The sequence below is a fragment of the Corvus moneduloides genome, chromosome 19 (genome assembly GCF_009650955.1).
Source record: "Corvus moneduloides isolate bCorMon1 chromosome 19, bCorMon1.pri, whole genome shotgun sequence".
Classification (NCBI taxonomy): domain Eukaryota; kingdom Metazoa; phylum Chordata; class Aves; order Passeriformes; family Corvidae; genus Corvus; species Corvus moneduloides.
The window spans coordinates 3,904,409-3,922,433 of record NC_045494.1 but is presented as its reverse complement, the minus strand read 5'-3'; the positions used below and the strand labels follow the sequence as shown (position 1 = coordinate 3,922,433).

At 40.8% G+C, this 18,025-nt stretch overlaps 1 protein-coding gene across 3 annotated transcripts in view; it reads right to left on the bottom strand.

Moving 5' to 3' along the window:
• The window catches only part of SMURF2 (SMAD specific E3 ubiquitin protein ligase 2), a 58,985-nt gene that overhangs the window by 2,794 nt on the left and 38,166 nt on the right, over positions 1–18,025 (bottom strand). For 2 of the 3 annotated variants that reach the window (XM_032128864.1, XM_032128863.1), the window contains 13 exons: positions 16,043–16,127; positions 14,708–14,791; positions 13,341–13,543; positions 13,084–13,168; positions 10,882–11,040; positions 6,912–7,122; positions 5,347–5,450; positions 4,289–4,403; positions 3,688–3,866; positions 3,113–3,250; positions 2,765–2,885; positions 1,190–1,391; positions 95–227 (listed from right to left, as the gene is read on the bottom strand). In XM_032128864.1, coding sequence (XP_031984755.1) covers positions 95–227; positions 1,190–1,391; positions 2,765–2,885; positions 3,113–3,250; positions 3,688–3,866; positions 4,289–4,403; positions 5,347–5,450; positions 6,912–7,122; positions 10,882–11,040; positions 13,084–13,168; positions 13,341–13,543; positions 14,708–14,791; positions 16,043–16,127 — 1,819 coding nt within the window. The remainder of the gene's footprint in view (positions 1–94; positions 228–1,189; positions 1,392–2,764; positions 2,886–3,112; positions 3,251–3,687; positions 3,867–4,288; positions 4,404–5,346; positions 5,451–6,911; positions 7,123–10,881; positions 11,041–13,083; positions 13,169–13,340; positions 13,544–14,707; positions 14,792–16,042; positions 16,128–18,025) is intronic. The other variant, XM_032128865.1, reaches the window with a different exon arrangement.

Here is an 18,025-nt window from a genome sequence, read left to right as displayed (position 1 = left end):
CATAAAAGAGAAAAGAAGTAAGACTGCTCTAAATACTGTGACAGTAGATTGGTCTTAAGCTACAGATCACAACAGAGAACTGAAAAAGTCTTACCAGGTATGAGCTTTCGGCAAATTATTAGTGCTGGCATCAATCTGGTGTATTGTGAAGAGTCGTGGGCCTGCAGCACCTGAAAATCCAGAGGAGATCTCTACTACTGTGTGGAACAACATGAAATGTCTTTGCACTGCAACAACAAGAGAGCGACTAAAATACAACGACAAGCTCCGCACAAAGAAAGGTGACATCATAAACAGGCAGGAAAAAACTCCAAAGTCCAGTGGCTGTGGGACAGACTCCTCCTTGCCCACACAGACAGCCCCGCAGTTATATACATATATATATAACCTTTCCAGTTATGGAAAGGTAAGGAACAAAGCACTGATAAAGAAGAATAGATCACCTTTTTCACACAGTGTACTGCATAATTCTAACAGTTTTTAATTTAACTTCTCTCACCCCTCCTACACAACAAAACTCACACAGCTATACCTGTCCCTGTTTTATAACAGGTCTTGAATAGTGGCCAATTCCACTGAAATTCCATAGAATCACAATGTCAATTCCTTATAATTTTATTAAATTAATCTGACTTCTAGAAATCCCCTTAATGTCTCTGCTAAAGAAAAAAGACTGCAGCACAGCAATCCTTTAGACTTGGTGTGCACTGAAGATGCCACAAAGGACAGAAGTGGTTACAAATGTCCAAACCTGAGCAAAACTGAATCCTGGTCTGAGCAGACATTAAAAATACAATTCACAGGGTCAGTGTTTCTCACAGGGACTCTGCTGTTAAATAAGAGTCTGAGCTTGAGCTGTGTTAGTGCATTTCAGTCTAAAAGAACCCCCAGAGCTGTGCAACTGATGAGGGCTTGTAAAAGTTAGGAATTAAAACCCTGGCTTCTGGAATACACCCAAGGAGAACCCCTCTAAGATCTGAGCTGGTCAGAACCTCCTGCCAGAGAAGGAAGTGCAGAACTGAAATAGAAGAGCCATTTGCACCTGAATAAGAAGGTACCAGACAAACACACAAAAAAGAACTACTCATAATAAGACCATTAAAATCACTCTTTAGAAGTCATATTGCAGCCCCCAGCCTCATTTCCAGCAGATCCCCGTGCTCCCAAGCACAAGCACCTGCGGTGTTACCTTGCAGTGCCTTGAAGCCCTGCAGAGGCACCCGGGAGGAGCCAGTCACAAACTGGAGCAGCCGTGCCCTCCTCTCCTCGTCAAAGAGCTCCACAGCTTTCCAGAACCATTTCACGATGTTGCTGTCCGGGGTACAGTGTTTTAACCTGGTATTTGCCTTCCAGTCGTTAACATCAATTTTTCCCAGTCCACAAATGATGAGCTGTAAATTTAAAATAGATTTATTATAGTATTTCATCATTGATCACTATAAAAATGGGTTTGGAGCCAGACAAATTATGAAGCAATGATTGTGAAAAATAGACAGATTTTATACCAAAGGCAAATTATAACTTTTCCCTCATCTAAAGCAATGCAGAAATGTATCTTTCTTGTTTTTTTAATTTTACGTCTGTACACAAACCATTTTTCAAGTGGACTCATTTCAAATTAAAAAAACGCCAAACAGCCATTTCAAGCTTAGACAAAAGGGCCTTGACCTGTCAGTTAAAGAGAAGCACAAATTCCACCTCTGTATGACAGTGTGGTAATAATTCACATTTGACCTCAGTATTTCTTTCAGGAGCATAGCCCAGAGTGCAGTTTGGGTGGTCCAACTCTGGATCCCCAAAAGGAATCCTGTTCCTGTGACATCACGCACAAAAGACAGAGCAGCCTTTCCTGACACTGAGCTGTCAGTGCTCCTGAAGGGGAGATCCACAATGGATGGGTTAAGCTCACATGGATGTGATCATAATTCTGAAGACATTTTCATGACTAAGAACACTGGACCTTCCTCCTTCTTATTCTACAGCTGCAAAGTGATTTTGGGTTAGCAGCTCACTGGCTCACTGCTGGGAGTGAGAACATTCAGGATGAAGGATGAGCAATCACTGATGTTCCAGCCCAGGGATCAGAAGCACACGGGAATAATTTACCTGTGGCCATTTTACATGGCAAACCTCTCAGCTCCACAGACTGCAATTACATTTCAGTTTAAAGCAAGCTTGGGATCTAGGGGTTTGCCTTCAGAGGATATTGTTTGGATGCTGGTCCTGACATTCTGTAGCACACTTGTTTGTGACAGCACCTTTCCTTCTGCTGGATTTACAGGGCCAATGGGGTCTGGCAAAACTGAGCTCTGCCAAAACCCAGGTGCCTGACACCAGTCAGGGCAGTGCACCAAGGACTGGGAGGGAGTGGTGGGAGGGAGTGACAAGACTGTTCTCCTGGCAGCACCGAATTTCATATGAGGAAACTGCCCCGTGAGAACTCTGCACCAGGACTCTGCTGGAGCAGTGACAGCTGACACAGCCCGAGGTCGATGGAGGTCCTGAGAAGGCTCAGAGGGGTTTCAGCTACCGGAGAGGAGCTCTGGCCACTTGTGCAGCTGCTGTGAGCTGTCACCTCTAGAACACTCCCACATCTCTAGTGGGAGGCACACACAGCCTTGGTGCCCCCCAACCTGCTCAGCCCCTTATCCTGCCCCTATCCCAGGTCAGAGCACACAGGGAGCGCCAGGACACAGCTCTGCGTTCCTGCAGCTCCAAGAGCCTCGTTACACTTGACGACACAACACAACACTGGTGCACTGACCTCTAACTCCTTCTCATCAAATGTCTTCAGCAGATGTTGTGGGATTACTTCATTAAATCCCTTCTGGAGTGCCAGGAACTGAGCTTCAATTCCTCGTAAAAACCGCCAGTTCACATAAAGTCTGTGAGCAAGTGCAAATTGGGTTTGTGGAGGATGTATTCAAATACAATAAACCTGCAATTTATCCAGCCCCAAAACAAGGCCCCACTGACAGCATTACACCACCACCACTGCACAACCCCACAGCAAAACCCAACAGCATGACACTGACAACTACTTCAACAAGTAACGGTTCCTCCCCACCTTAGGAAACAGAAAAAAAAAAACTGGAAAAAGCTATTGATGTACCTGACATACTCCTTTTTGTTCTCCTCTGTCACGGGGATGCTTTTGCCATTGGGTTTCAGCTCATGCTGAATGATCTCCCCATAGGCGTTGTGTTCCACACAGAACGTGTGGTCCAGGACCCCGGTGATATCGTTCTCACTGGTGCAAAGAAAGCAGCAAATGACTGAGGGAAAACATATTCTGCAAATACATTACAGCCATAATCTATCTGACAGAAGTACAACCTCATTTTTCAATGGCATTTCAAATCTGCCTGGAAGCAGAAGGTGAACATACAGTTTTACTACATTACATTTTAAAACCTTTATCAAAGTTCCAGTGTTATATTTTAATAACATGTTACTGTTAATAATAGGTAAAATTAATACATTAATATTAATTCCACAGACCTCCACCCCAAAATTTGAGTAGCTTGAGCATTTTTAACCTTAAAGAAGCTGAACTGTGCAAGAAAGGTATTTCTTAAATCTGCCTGAGCAGGACGTCAAAATACACCCCGTTTCCAGGATTTAGGACCGTTATCACATAACAGAGACAGCATGCTAACATCCTGAGGCACCCTACAGAGTACATACAGTATCCAGACTAAGCTGTTATGGAGATCAGGGTCAACCAATTCCATGTCATCCAAAGTAATTGGCTTCCCAAGCAACTGCTTATAGAAAGGCAACGTGAAGCCCCCGTCAATGTAGTGCCCATGGAACACAGCCATCCCCATGATCCGGCCCACAAAGTGGAAATAGGACAAGTGTTCCTGGAACAGAGAGCAGAGACAAAGCCATTCAGCTAAGTAAGACCCCCCACTGCTGAGGATGAGACAAAATTTTAACACACAGAAAAGAAAACCCCAAGCCCAAACCCTACGCAGAGGTTTTGTTTTGCTTTCATACATGACACACTGAGCATTACCTCCAGTCCAGGAATCTTACAAGTAACAGTCAAAATAAACCTAATTTCTCCCAAAGGAAACATAAATTTACATCTGACAGAAAATAAAGAACACATTTGAGAAGCTTCTTTGATCAGTACAGAAAAGAAACTATCATCTAATTGTACAAATTCAGTGTCCCGCGCTACCAATTTTAAGAATTTGGCTCCTAAGTGTTGAACCCTCTCCAGACGTGTTTGATTTCTGGTCAGAAAACACTGAGTTACAGCACATGGTACCAGCCCTACCGGGTTGACAGCAGAGTCAGGGTTGATTTGCAGGGTGTAGATATCATCTCGGGAATACTGGAAGAGCCCATAGTATGGATTCAACATTTCATGGGACAACAGGTACAGCCACTCCCTGAGAAAATAAAATAATTTAATGGTACTCGACAGACAAATGCATTCCTACACTGAGAATCTTTTCAAAATAGTCTGATTTTTTTCATCTTACTATTAAGCACAAATGAGAAGGAGGTTATCTCTGAACATGCTGAGATATGACTGAAATCAGAATAATTTTTACTGGCTCAGTAACCACACAGCGCCTGACAGCTGATGGATTTCCCAGCTTTCCAAGATTTTTCTTCAAGCTACTTATTTCCAAGAAAGTTTCTGGCTCTGATTCTCCTACATCCTACATCCTCCTCCTACATTCTCCTACATCCACACTAAGACAAGACATTATTCACTTGAATATAGAGATGTTGGAATCAAAGCTTTTAACATAACCATCTTTAGGTAATGGATATATTTAGTTCAAGTTTTAATTATGTGTTCACAAATCAGCAAATAATGGTCTGAGAACTGGGCATGTCATTTCTTTATAAGAGAAAAATAACCTCAGACTATTGACAGACTGAAGTTGCCCACCAACTGCTGGCTTTAAACATTTTGCTTCAAACAGCAGTGACAATTTGCAGTAAAGCATATTTTTTGGTTAAAATTGTGCCATAAAGCCAAGTATTTAGTGGTATTTGTTCTCAGAAACCCACACTTCACTAACCAAAGAAAAAGATGTTAATTTCAACAGATACCAAAACCTCTCACATATGACAATGTTTGACATGATCTGTAACTTGCATTTTATTTCCAATACATCAGTTCTTTTTTTGATGCAGTTTTTGTTTTAAAATACTACCTAAAGCCATATATTCTTCTGACATTTAATCTGTTACAAAAATAAATATAAATAAGAATATTGTAAAGAAAGCAGGGCTGACACTGGGCTGGTTCAGGATTCAAAGCACAGGGGTGGCTGGCAGGGTTGGGTGCAGGGAAGAGACAGAGGAGCCACTGTTTACCTGGCAACACCTCCATAATCAAGGCCTTCCTCCCCACGAAATTTTATCATTAATCGTTTCCACAGGTCTTTTGGCCTCATCTTCATGACTTGCCTGTAGGATTCCTGTAAACACACACCACTTTCTTTTATTAACTGCTATTTACAGAGTAGAAGCTGCTGCTGTGTATTGGAAGTGAAGGGAGTCTCAGACTCCGAGTCCAAAAGGAACACTCTTAAAGGGGACATTATTTTTCTAGATATTCATCAGTTTCTCAAATTATAAATTGTTCCTTCATTTTCTCCAAATGGGATAACACTTGTCAAATAAAATTATGGGAAGATGAGAAGAACCATCTCCTATTAAATTTCCAGGGGTGAACAGTGATGAGAACATTCTCCCTCATTCTCACATAACTTATAAAAAAATTTTGTCAGATTGGTTTTTGCAGTCTGAAAAGCCAATAATGGAGCTTGTACTCTGGGTAAAACATGTGCCAGCCTTCAAGAAGCACCTTAAGAATGGAATCAGCAATGCCATCCCAGTAAATCCATGATTATTCCTCTGTCAGTAAGAGTTCACCAAGGAAACACAGAAAGCAAGCTGAAAGGCTGAACAAATGCTAAGGAATGAGAGGAAAAAGAAAAGTCTGGTTCTTATTTATGTCCAGTATCAGCCCCAAGTTTTGTCTCTACAGGACAGAAGAGGCAGGTGGGTGTGTGGGGACCCAAAACACCGGACTGAACAAGAACATAACAATCCTGTAGCCTTCCCTCCTTTCCTCTTCAGTTGCTTACAGACTGATCTGACTGTCTCCAAGGGGAAGACCAACACAAATCCTTCTTGGCTGGGAAAAACTGTGACAACACAGTGGGGCAATCAAGTTTGTGGATGGGGTAAAAATGCAACAGGGATTGGTGGGATGGCTGAAACTTCTCAAAAGGACAAACTGTTCTCCAGAAAAGGTCAATGAATTATAACTGTGTTTAGTCAAGTCAACAGAATGATTCTGCTGAATCATGTCCCAAAACAGAACACAGAATGCAGACACCCCACTGTGGCCATCTCTGGCCATTCAGAAGCCCAGACAGTTTGTAAAATTGCTCTGATTCTGAAGAGAGAATTGAGATGGATGATAAGAAATCCAAACTCTGAAGAGGAATCCTATTCAGTAGTAGTTTTACCTAAGTTACACTATATTAAAGATCACTAATAACAGTCTAGTGTTGTATTTGTAACATCCCCTCTGAAACAGTCATCAGCTTCTCAAATTCAAGGAAGAAGTGACAGGATCTTCAGACACACAAAGTGCCTGGATTCCTTCCCCAGTCCCTGACACATCTCCAGCCACAGAGAAAGTTTTCCTTGACTTTGTTCTCCTCTACAGGGTAAATGCATCTACTTCAATTACATGGCTGTCTCAGCATCTCCCTGGAATGCTTCCTCTTCCCCTTCACCATGGTAAAATCCCAGTTTTAACTGCAGCCTTCAAGATTCCATCTAAGTGAACGACTCCTGTACACAGCTATGAACCATCCTCCTCCCCTTCCCTCCACATTAAGAAACGGACCAAAATCTTGAATTACCTCAAAAATCTCCTCCCTGGAGACCTCGATCCGACAGTGGCCAGCCTGAGGCTGCTGCTGGGACAGCTCCTGCCGCAGGATCTTGAGCTTCTGCACCAGGTCCCGCTTGTAGCGCGGTACTGTCAGGCACTCGGCCTCGTCCGGGAGCTGGCACAGGGACACCACCTGCTGCTGCTGCTGGTGCTGCTGGTCCTTGAGCTGGTTCTGCCGGCTGCAAACACACGCAGCTGCCTCAGAGACCCACTTCATCCATCTCCTGTTCTCTTCTTAAACGTTCAGGCTTTGTATCTAAACTACTTTCAATTTACTGTGATTATTACTGTGATTATGCTAAAAACGTCTGGGGCCAGTAAAGAATAAATTCAGAGTGATTTTATCCTGACTAAAGACATATGGTTCTATCTTTCTTGGCAACTATCAGTTGTTTTTAGGGCTTGTTATTTCTACTAGTGCTACTCTACAAAGTATGCAAAAGGTTACAGCACATACAATAAGGTATTATCCATACAATTTTACTACTAAGCTGCTGACACTGAATTTCTCAGATACCATTTCCATATTTCCTTTGCATGTTTTCCCTTCCTCCATTTTAAAATTCAGGGATCTGCCAAACACTCTGCCTCTAATCTACAGTCAATACCGTAGTCTGTTTTAAATGGCTTGTCTGGAAAAGGGTAAGCTTACAAAAAGATGTTTGTACTGGCAGCTTGGCAGGGACCTTGTCCCTTGTACCTGGCCTAGTCTGGACCACAGGAATGTGGGAGTTCACATGGAACTATTGGCACAGATAAACAAGTATTTTTACTAGCAATTCTAACAGCAATTTGTAAATCTGACTTCTTACTAGGAAAAGTAAATGGATCATGTTGCAGAGATGTTCTCTCTGTGTCGTTTCTTGTACACAGTGAGTGGATATTTTTATAGCTTTTTAGTATGGCATTCCCAAACTACACGGGATAAAAACTGTATTTTTAAAGCCTAAGAATATCATCTCTCTGTGGAGCACATGAGAATACCCTATATTTACTGGATAAATAAGAAACATTACAATTCAGAATGTTTTCCAGTGGAATGCTAATTTTTTTTTTTTTAATATCAAAGATCAAAAAATATTAGATGGGGCCAAACACCATTTCCATGTATTTTATAATTTCAGCCTATTGTCTGTTTTGAGACAAGGCCTAGTAGAAAACTCTCCTGGCCAACCAAAATCCACCTCCAACAGACTTTTCCATGGGGACACCCAGAAAAATACAAATCATTGTAATAATTTAGACACACACTGGCTGTGGCCCCAGAATGTGGCTCTATGTCATTTGTGCCATGTGCATGGTAATTTTCATTTGTGATTAGTTTTAAATATGAATCTCATTTAAACTGTATTAACTTGACACACAAATTAAAGCAAAATTCTTGTTTTATCTTCTGAAATTTCTAATTCCATAAGGAGGACTAAGTGAAACTATTCCTTGTATAGGACTACCAGAGAAGGCCATATTTATATGCTGAAGTGAGCATCTCTCCATACCACCTTTAAGGGTAAAAAGTCACAGTTCTCCCAAGCACAAAGCTAGACAGGGTCAGTCTTAAAGGAAATGTAATCTCTGAAATGAGCATGAACTTAGGATCCATGCATCAAATGAAACCATTATTTTTCTCCTCCCAGTGCTTCCCAAAATAAAGAAGAACTAGAACTAGGAGGAGAAAAATAAAATGCCATCTTCCAGATTAGACTAAAAATAATCAGTGCAGTATTAGTTAAACAATCTGCAGGGCTTAAAGTCATTATATCTCATTCTTAGTTTGTTTTCACAGCTGAGTGACTATGCTTGATTCCATACAGTGCTTTAAGGATACAACTAAATACTTTTCAGGTGCCATAGCTTATCAAAATTATCACAAACTCTTGGTCAATATCTTAGAACAGAACTGGGTTACAGGTCTGATTATTTTCATAACTTACAATGTCATAACTGGAAGAACAAATGGCTTTACTCAGCTCAACAGAAAAGTCAATATCATTGAGAGTAAACTTTTTCTCATGCCTTTGAACCTAAAACTATCACACCCATCCCACACGAAGTCTAAACTTATTTCTTAGATAATTTACAAAATGACGGGCCTAAGGCAAACTACTTTTTTGTTTGTTTTTTAAAGAACAGATAAGGAGGTGGGCTCAAGGCAAGGGAAACTTTCACATATCCTGTTTGTTACAATAAAAGAATAAACACCAAGAATGATTTATCAGGCAGCAGACTTTGCTGATGACACTGTTGGGTGAGTTTCTGAAATCCTTTACTAATGAAAGACAGATGGACAAATGAAAAACTTCAGCACACTGTAGGAGTACTCTAAGTTCAAATAAATGCTAAATGGTTCCGTGACTCTGGAAATTAATAGTCAAACTGGATTTTCCAGCTAACAAAGGTAGCTCTGTTATCTGTCCTCCACAATCCATGTAGAACTGGCTACTGTGCCCCTTCTGCCATTTCAAACTAAACTCACCTGAGAAGGCCAGTTAGTTAAATACAGTCCAGTTCACTGAGTTTTCTACAGTTTAAAAATTGTACTGCTGTAGCTAAGATGGTCTGAAGTTCTTCTTCAAGTAAAATATCTAAATCTGAATTGATTTAAGGAACTTTTCTGTGTTTCAAACATGAACATGCTCCTTCACTGCTAATTTTTTTCAAGATTATTTTATTTTCAAACCAACAATTTCAGTTCAGCTAAAATTAAGCAGCTGTTTTAAATTTAAAAACAAAGCACCCAAAGTGTCTGGATGATGGGGGCTTACTAAAGTCCTGTAACATACACATATATAACCAATGATTTCTCTAAACAAAATACATATTTTCAATATTTAGGCTCTTCTCCCTCTTGGGGTGTGAGGTTCAAGTGTATATTGGGCAAAGGCTAGCCAGATTTTGTGTAATGCATAAAAGACATGTTGACTCCTGGATACGACTTTCCTTTCCTCAGCTTTGTCTTTTCGGTGCTTGTTCCCATTATTCTTTCCTTCAGCTTTTCTTCCCCATGATTCACTTCCTTACAGGACTATTCCTCCTACTTACTCCTTGCCCAGGGCTGGCTGGCTTTCCATCTAACCAACTCATTGTTTCTTCCACTTAACACCTACTCAATACTTCACAGGTGTTTCCCAAGAGTATTAAAAGGTGTTAGCAGGAGAAACAATAGAATCAAACTCCCAAATACCGTGGACAAGCCGGCTGGGAGAGAAAAAAAAAAAAATAGAGAAATAAGAAATATTTGTTTGCTTTTAGGTTTCCATTTTTAGTAGAAAATCCCCAGTGCGTAATGAGTGCCTAGGGAATAAAACACGAGCCAGAATTCTTTTGAGTTTCCCATTCTCTTTTTAAAACTGTGAGCTGAAATTATGATATCAAAATACTAAGGCAGAAAAAACGCGGTTCCTATTCTATTATGCTGAGTTAAATTACTGGGGCCTTAGTTTGAGAACAAATCAACTACTCCTACTCTAAAACTGAAGGCAGGAGATGAGTTATTTCTCCTTTACTCCAGGAGAATAGTTGGACACTTGTGCACCCTTTCCTAATTCACCAGTATTTCACACCACTGGCTCATATGCAACTTCTTATTTTAAAACAAGTTCTTCATAACTGGAAATGGAATGAAGTATACAGAAAACAAAGTGTCTCTCTTGCTGTTAGGGGGAAAAAAAAAATCTATAGGCCAATCTTTCCCACCACACAGCACTTGCTTCCCTCCTCCTGTGCATCACAACAGCCACATTCCTGCCTAAATGCTCCTGCAGACTTTTCAAGAGCAACCAAACTCATCTGTGCCGTGAAACAGAATAGGCTGGTGGTGTGTCAAAGAACATTGCTAGTCCTTAAAACCTCCTGGAATGGCAGAGTTCGTCCTAATCCAAATCCAGGACCCCTCGGAGTCACTGCCTTCCCTCCACACGTGCCAGACACTGCAGACTCACTTTAGGACCAAGTGCAGGTTTGCAGAGAGCCGCGGGTCCGTGAACTGCGTCGTCCTGTTGTTATGGTCAACAAAATAAACCCTGCCTGTTGCTGTATTTCGGATCTCCCATCCAGGAGGCAGAGGACCAAGCTCTTCACAATTGATGTTGCTAAGATCCCTGTGAAAACAAATATAAAATGAAAAATACCTCAGCGATTGGCTTCCGAGCCGCACAAGCGTAAATGTAACAGAACAATTCCATGAAGTCTGAGAAAATGTATTGTTTAAGAAACTTGATCTGTTCAGCTGGAATCTCTACTCCCAAGGTACAAGCCCACCACAGCAAAAACACACACCCCAGAACACATGCCATGGGGGAAAAAGTTCTCATCAAATAACCCTCATTTTTACAAACTAACTTCAGCTGTTAAATTAATAAAGGCTTCAAACAAAAATAAAGACAATTGCCATATTGTCATTGCCGTATTTGTCAAAATGGAATTGCAGTTCTCCATCAATTTTAACATAAAACATTTTTTAAAACAACATTAGTCACGTAAGGAGCTGTGAATCACACTTTAGAAACTCATACAAAACAAAGATATATTTCTGAAGAGTTATAATTTCCATGAAGAATTACACATGGGATATGTGTGTATGGCACTGGCTGTTTTGCCTCAGAACCCCAAGAGCTTGTGGGAAGCAAACAGCTCTCTAACAAACTATTTCAAATCGAGGATATATGAACAATGACTCAGCTCTGCCCTGAGCAATGCAGAGGTAGCACAACAGGGCTCAAGAAAAATTCTGCTAAAATTAGGAAGATGTAAATTCATTCCAGAGCCTCACTGGAAACAACTGCCGGTCTCCAGAAATGTACACTGATTAGTCATGGATGCAATTCACCCCTCAAACCCCTCATACTGTCCAGTGCAGCTCTTCCCAAAGGTGTTCAGCTCCCAAAATCTTGGGAGCTGAGGGAGGAAAGAGCCAAGGGACAGAATGGCTTAAAAGGTGCAGTCTGCAGGGATTCCAAAGACTTGAGGAGCCACTAACGGAAACATGAAGCTCTGGGATTGAACTTCTGCTGCTATTCCCCATGAACACACTGCTGCTGTATTGCAGGGGTTACTTTTGCTGACTAAATGACTGTGGCTATTAGCCTCAAAATACAATATTCCTTAGAAATGACATAAATTTTATCCTCATGCAAACAATTCTTGTTCTCAGAGATGCTCCTGCTGTTTGTACTGCCACACCTCAGGGCAGGGCTAGCTTACATTGCACATAGAACTATTACACCCCAAACTTAAGGATTAGATCTATGTTGGTTTTTTTTTTTTAGAGCCTGGTTTTGTATAATACACAAGTCACTGACTTCCTACCCAACTGCAGCCTCAGCTCTGCAGGCAGTGCATCAAAGCAAGGTACGATCTTATAACACAAAAACAGTAACAAAAGAATAATTCAAAGAACAGTGAAGTGTGGTCTTGAGGCATTTTATCCTTCCTGGGACACCCACTTCCATGAGAAGGAACACAGGAACACCAGCAGCAACTGAGAGAGTTCCTCTGGTTCTCACAAATGCCAGCACAGCCTGCCAATTTCAAACCACACAAATCTCACACCACCATCCATGGACTTTGGGAAGTGTTTACAACAGGATTTCTTGGTTATTTAAAGAGCAATCAGAAGCTACCAATAGTTTCCTTGATCATCCTTTTCTTTCAAACATACCAGAAATAATTGCATGTATATCATGTAAATAAAGAACACAAAATTAAAAATACTTAGGATTTGTTTTCTCCCAAGTGTTGAGATAATTGCAACAAGAAAAACAGGTTGACTGTTTCAGTCCAACCCAGTTTTCACTGAAGTATCTTGATAGAGCTTCTTTTGGAAGTGTTCAGATTCTAACTTTTGTTTCATTATTTTGCAGAGTATTAAAATCGAGACTTGGGTCTAATTCATACGCAAAATCTAGAATCAATGACCTGTTTCCAAAACACTACTGTAATTTATTTCCTGATCTTCCACCTTTTCATTACAGTAACAACTTGAAGAACTGGGAAAGACAGACTAATTCATTTTGATGAATGACTTGTTAAAATGATGTATTAGGGGCTAAGAATCAGAAATACTAGCCAGAGAAAACTCTGAGGAGAGAACTGCCTAAATTATTTTGATTTGAAATCTTAAGGGTACTTCCATCATTTCTTACCTAGGTACTCTTGGATCATGCCATGTGCTGACACCAGTCTGAGTATGCAGAAAATAGACCTGACCTTGCTGAGTTGTCCTTTGCTCTGTGAAATCAAGACAAATTAATAAATTTAAGAACAAAAAATGCAGTGTGAAAACTCACAAAGACTGATTTCCTTAAACTATGGAATGAAAAGAATCTTACACATGAGAAGACACAACCCATTTTCCCAGCTTCTTGAGATTCCCACAAGTAAACCCCTTTGATTTACATACCATATCCTTCAGGTAGGTCAGGAGGAGTGTGCAGATGTGTCCTGCTCATGTAGTTCCTGTGCCTCTGGGAGCGGACTCTCCTCTCAGCCAGCCGCGGATCCGCCGCCTGCCCGCAGGACGCACCATTGGTGCCGCTGATCGGAGTGTTCTCATCCACGAAGCAGCTCAGGGGCCTGCCCGGGCTCGAGTACTCGGATGCTGGCCTGGGGACAACAGGAAACCCTCAGTGCTGATGGACATGCGCCACACAACACACCTGGGGACAGCTGCACCCCGGGGCTCTGGGGACACCTCGGTGACTTGCCCAGCAGGACACCTCGACTGGAACAGGAAGCTCCTGTTCTACGTTCACCAGAGGAACCAGTAAGCTCCTCACCTCCGAAGTTTCTCACTTTTCCTCCATGTGGCTGAGGAAGTTATGAGGCCTTGTTATTCCTTCTAATTTTTAAGGAAGGTTATTAGACAAGGATGGTGAAAAAGGGCTAAGCAGGAACAAAAGCAGTTGCTCTTGCAAGCAAGAGGAAACACTGACCAGTGTGATTTTGTATCTCAATGCTGCTTTCAAAAGGATTTAAAATGGGTTAAAGGGGGATTGACAAGGTCAGATGAAATCCCCAAAACAAATTATACATTTTGCATTTGTTTTTCTACTGTCTAGAGCTTAGAATGGATATTTTAACATACCACGAAAACCAGAAATAGGTAAATTAAAAAGCTGTTCAGTCCCTTCACTCCAAAACTGCAAACATGTATCAGAGCTGACAGTGTTAACAGTGCAGATTATTTTAAATCAAATATATCCATGCAGAGACCAGAATGATATTGAGAATGGAAGAGACCATCTGCAGGCATAGACGGTCTGCAGAGGAGTCTGAAAAAAATGCAATGACACTGCCTGCAATACAGGCAACAGCAAAAGGGGTTTGAAGAACAGCTTCACAACACACATCCACAGGTATCAGAAAAAGTGATCACAGTGATTTCCAAGCACTCTCTAGCACAATCGGCTATAACTGTTCTGAGTTACATGGTCATACAACAATGTCTGACAGCTACCCATGGTCTCACTTCTTCACCACTTACAATGTCTGCAAAATGTAATGTCTGTATTTATAGAGCTCTACCACAGCATCTCTACAAGAAAGCAAAGATGTTGCTATTAGGGCAGGAAGAAAAGTAGTCAGAATGATCTTCTGAGTTCAATATTAGCCAGACTGCAGGAGAAGGATGCTAAAGAACCAAAGCATTCAGCTTGTGCAGAGTGACTAAGTAGAGGAATGAGCTATCCAATCCCCCTGTCAGAGCCACTTGGAACTGCTCAGTAATCAAACTTCATCCTCCCCACAGTCTCCCAAGGAATTCCTTACCGTGTGGGTCGCTCCCACTGAGTTGTCCGTGTGATGTGGTTTAAATACTGGATCCTTCCAGAAGCAGTCCTGCGCTCCTCCCACCTGCAGTTCAGACAGGCAGAGATAAGGCACTGAGTGGTATTTCCAGGAAACCAGGGCACAAAATATTTCCAGCTCAGGAAGACTTACACTGCTATGAATCACGTTAGCTGAACAAGGTGACAGGAAACAACTGAAAGTTGAACTCAGAAATGATTTAACATATTCTTCCCTTGGAACCAGGCACATCATTAACAGTATCACACCTTCATATTCAATAACTGCTTGAATTCTAATTAAATCCAAATAGCCATGTAAAGAAACTTCTTGGAAACATCATGTTTAATAATGCATTTAACTTCTTTTGACCACTGACTCTAACAAGTGCTTTCATAACATCTTCATGCACTACTTGCTTTCACTAAAAATCAGCTTCAAATAATGTGATTTTTGAATTATTATTAAATTTGCACTCTGAAATACATGAGGCTGTACAGCAAATTTTGCAGTCACACAATTAAGTGAGCAATCTTTATGCGGGGAACATTCTGAAGCGAAAATTTAGAAGCATTTTCAAAAATGTTTTTGACTTATCTGGACTCCAAATTAACAAAAGAATGCTGTTAAGGACTAGGATGATGATTTACATTTCAAAATTTATTCTCTGAAAACTAATTTACTCCTGTCTTTACCTGCCAAGAATCACATTCAGAAAGTCTGTGTTTTCTCTGAAGAAGTTGCTGACAGCACCAGAACCTAAACCAGACCATTTTCCTGTGTTTGCAAAACTGTTTAAGGTGATAATGATGTCATTAACTCTCACAGGGACAAACCAGAATCCTAAACCCTGCCAAGCAAGAACTTGGGCTGCAGTACCTTTCCAGTCATGTTTTCTTCACTAAGAGGTGCATGGAACAAGTGATCCATGTTTATTTCAGTGGATCTATACCTCTGCACAGTGCTGCAGAAGGGCAGCCAGGTCCTGTGGTCACTTCCTAGCTACAGAACTACTGCATGCATAGGTCACTCTGCTGGCCGTGATTTAATTCGAAATACATGTTTTCTTAGACAAGTTATTTTTCAAAGCATTTATTTACATACGTCACCTCCCCTTTTCCAAGTGGAGATAAGACAACAACCAAACTGTCAACTGCTCTGTGTATCCCAGCTTGCTTAGCTCCTGTTCTGAATGCAGAACTGCAGAACTCTAAGTGCAAGATTTAAAGTAATTTATTTTCACACTGACTCCTCACTACTGTAGAAGTCTGTTGTATGAGCTGTATTTGTGTTTACATCACAGTGATGTCAGCTTACCCATCTGGTAAATCGTTATCGAATAACCGACTGCAATCCACAACTTGTCCTCCTGTGCCTATTCGGTCTCTGGACTGAAGACTGACTATTAGGATAATAAAAGAATTATTAAAGATGTGGCACCTGAATGCAAAATTATGGTTACATTTGAAAGAGAATTGGTACAACTTGGAGCACTAAGCTGAGACATGTTCTGGATATTTTTTCTTTCTCACAAATCAAAGATGGTTGCACAGGAACTGTGTGCTTTCATACATGGAATTCTCTACATCTTCAAAAAAGTTAGCTTAAGGAATATGAGTGCAAGTTAAGGCAGAAAAGGAAGTGAACTGTGAAACTGCAACTAATTGTGTGTGTTGAGATGAATTATGACACTCAGCTGGTGGCAGTGGGGTGCTTCACTTCAGGCATGGCAGGGACAGGGCCAACAGAACTCTAAATAGGAAGAGCTAAAATAAGGAATTCCTCCCTGGTTTTGACTCTGGTATTTTGTGTGCCCATGGGTTTCAACACACATACATACACACAAACACAAAACCAGCCAAAATGTAACTGCTAGAAGCACTTCAGGTTTGGTTTATTGGCTACTTTTTAACACCAGTGGTAAGAAGTCAAATGCAACTCACACAAAGCACCCTGAAAAGCCCTTGCTTGCCCTCACCAAAACTGCTTCACTTTTAATTTTTTTTTTCACATGATTCATTGTAATGGGTATTTATGCCTGAAGCTTTTGTACTGCAATTATGAAAACAAAGATTTTTTTAGGCTGCTTTTGTTCCCAGTATCACAATTTGCAAGTGTCCAATCTGATAATTTATTATACTTGTATTGCTGCAGGGTTGGGGTGGTTTTCTGATGTTTTGTTATGCCTTTAACAATACAACAATTGCTTAAAAATCCAAATACGTGCTGTGGCCCACATTTCTTGAGGTGGCACTGATGTACCTCTGGTCAACTGTCTTCAAGTCCAATTTATACATGCAGTGAAATGATCTTACAGACCTTAACCTGGATGCAACCAAACTTTTGTAAACATCACAAAATTTAAAAAGTTGGAGCAGAACTGGCAGATTTTGCCTGAGTCCCCAGATTTTCAACAACGACATGTTTTGAAGCTTAGAATTCAACAGACCAACCCAGGGAGCCCTGGTGCACTGCTGCGTTCCTAATCCATATTAACCCCCTACTCTTCCATGAACACTAACATTACAAAACAACTTCTTAGAGGGAAAGACACCTTTAAATTCAACCAAACCAAAACTGGATGATGTATTTATTCTGCCACAACCCCACACACTACAAGTTCACACCACTGCAGTTAGGCAAGGTTTGGCAAGCAAAACACACAGACAGAAATTAAACTAAACAAAGGCAATTACCTTCTCTTTGCCTACGTGAGGACCAAAATTTGTGCACAGCTTCATTTTGTAATAAGGGCTCATTTTTTTCTGCACTGCCACATCAGAAATAAAGTGGTGGCACAGAAGAGCTGCAAGATTAAGACACAGTTCAGGTGCCCCTGGATCCATTGCTCAAAATGCCCCCCTTTCTTCCTCTCTTTGAAGATAACCCAGGGATTTAAGATAAAGATCCCCTTAGTCCCTGTACCAAGACATACCCACTGTGCACTTGATTTTCAAGATTATCATCTGCTGAAGGCATCAATTACATTTTAATACTGGTTTCCAATCTTGCATGGTCTCCGAATTCAAGAGAGTTTATAATTTGAAGAACTGAGAGTGTATTTATAACTTATTCTTTTTTCTTATTTTTAATCCAGATTTCTTCACCATCCAGCTACTGCAGTGGAATTATCTAGTTTTACTCAGCCTCATTCATCCACTCAACGAAGTTGCATTAGCAAAGAAAGATTAAAATATAAGAAGATTAATAATGACAACTAAAATAAAAAAGACAGGAGTCTCTGGAATCTTACCAAGGATGCATTAAATTAAAACAGAGCCATGACTGAGTAAACTTAAC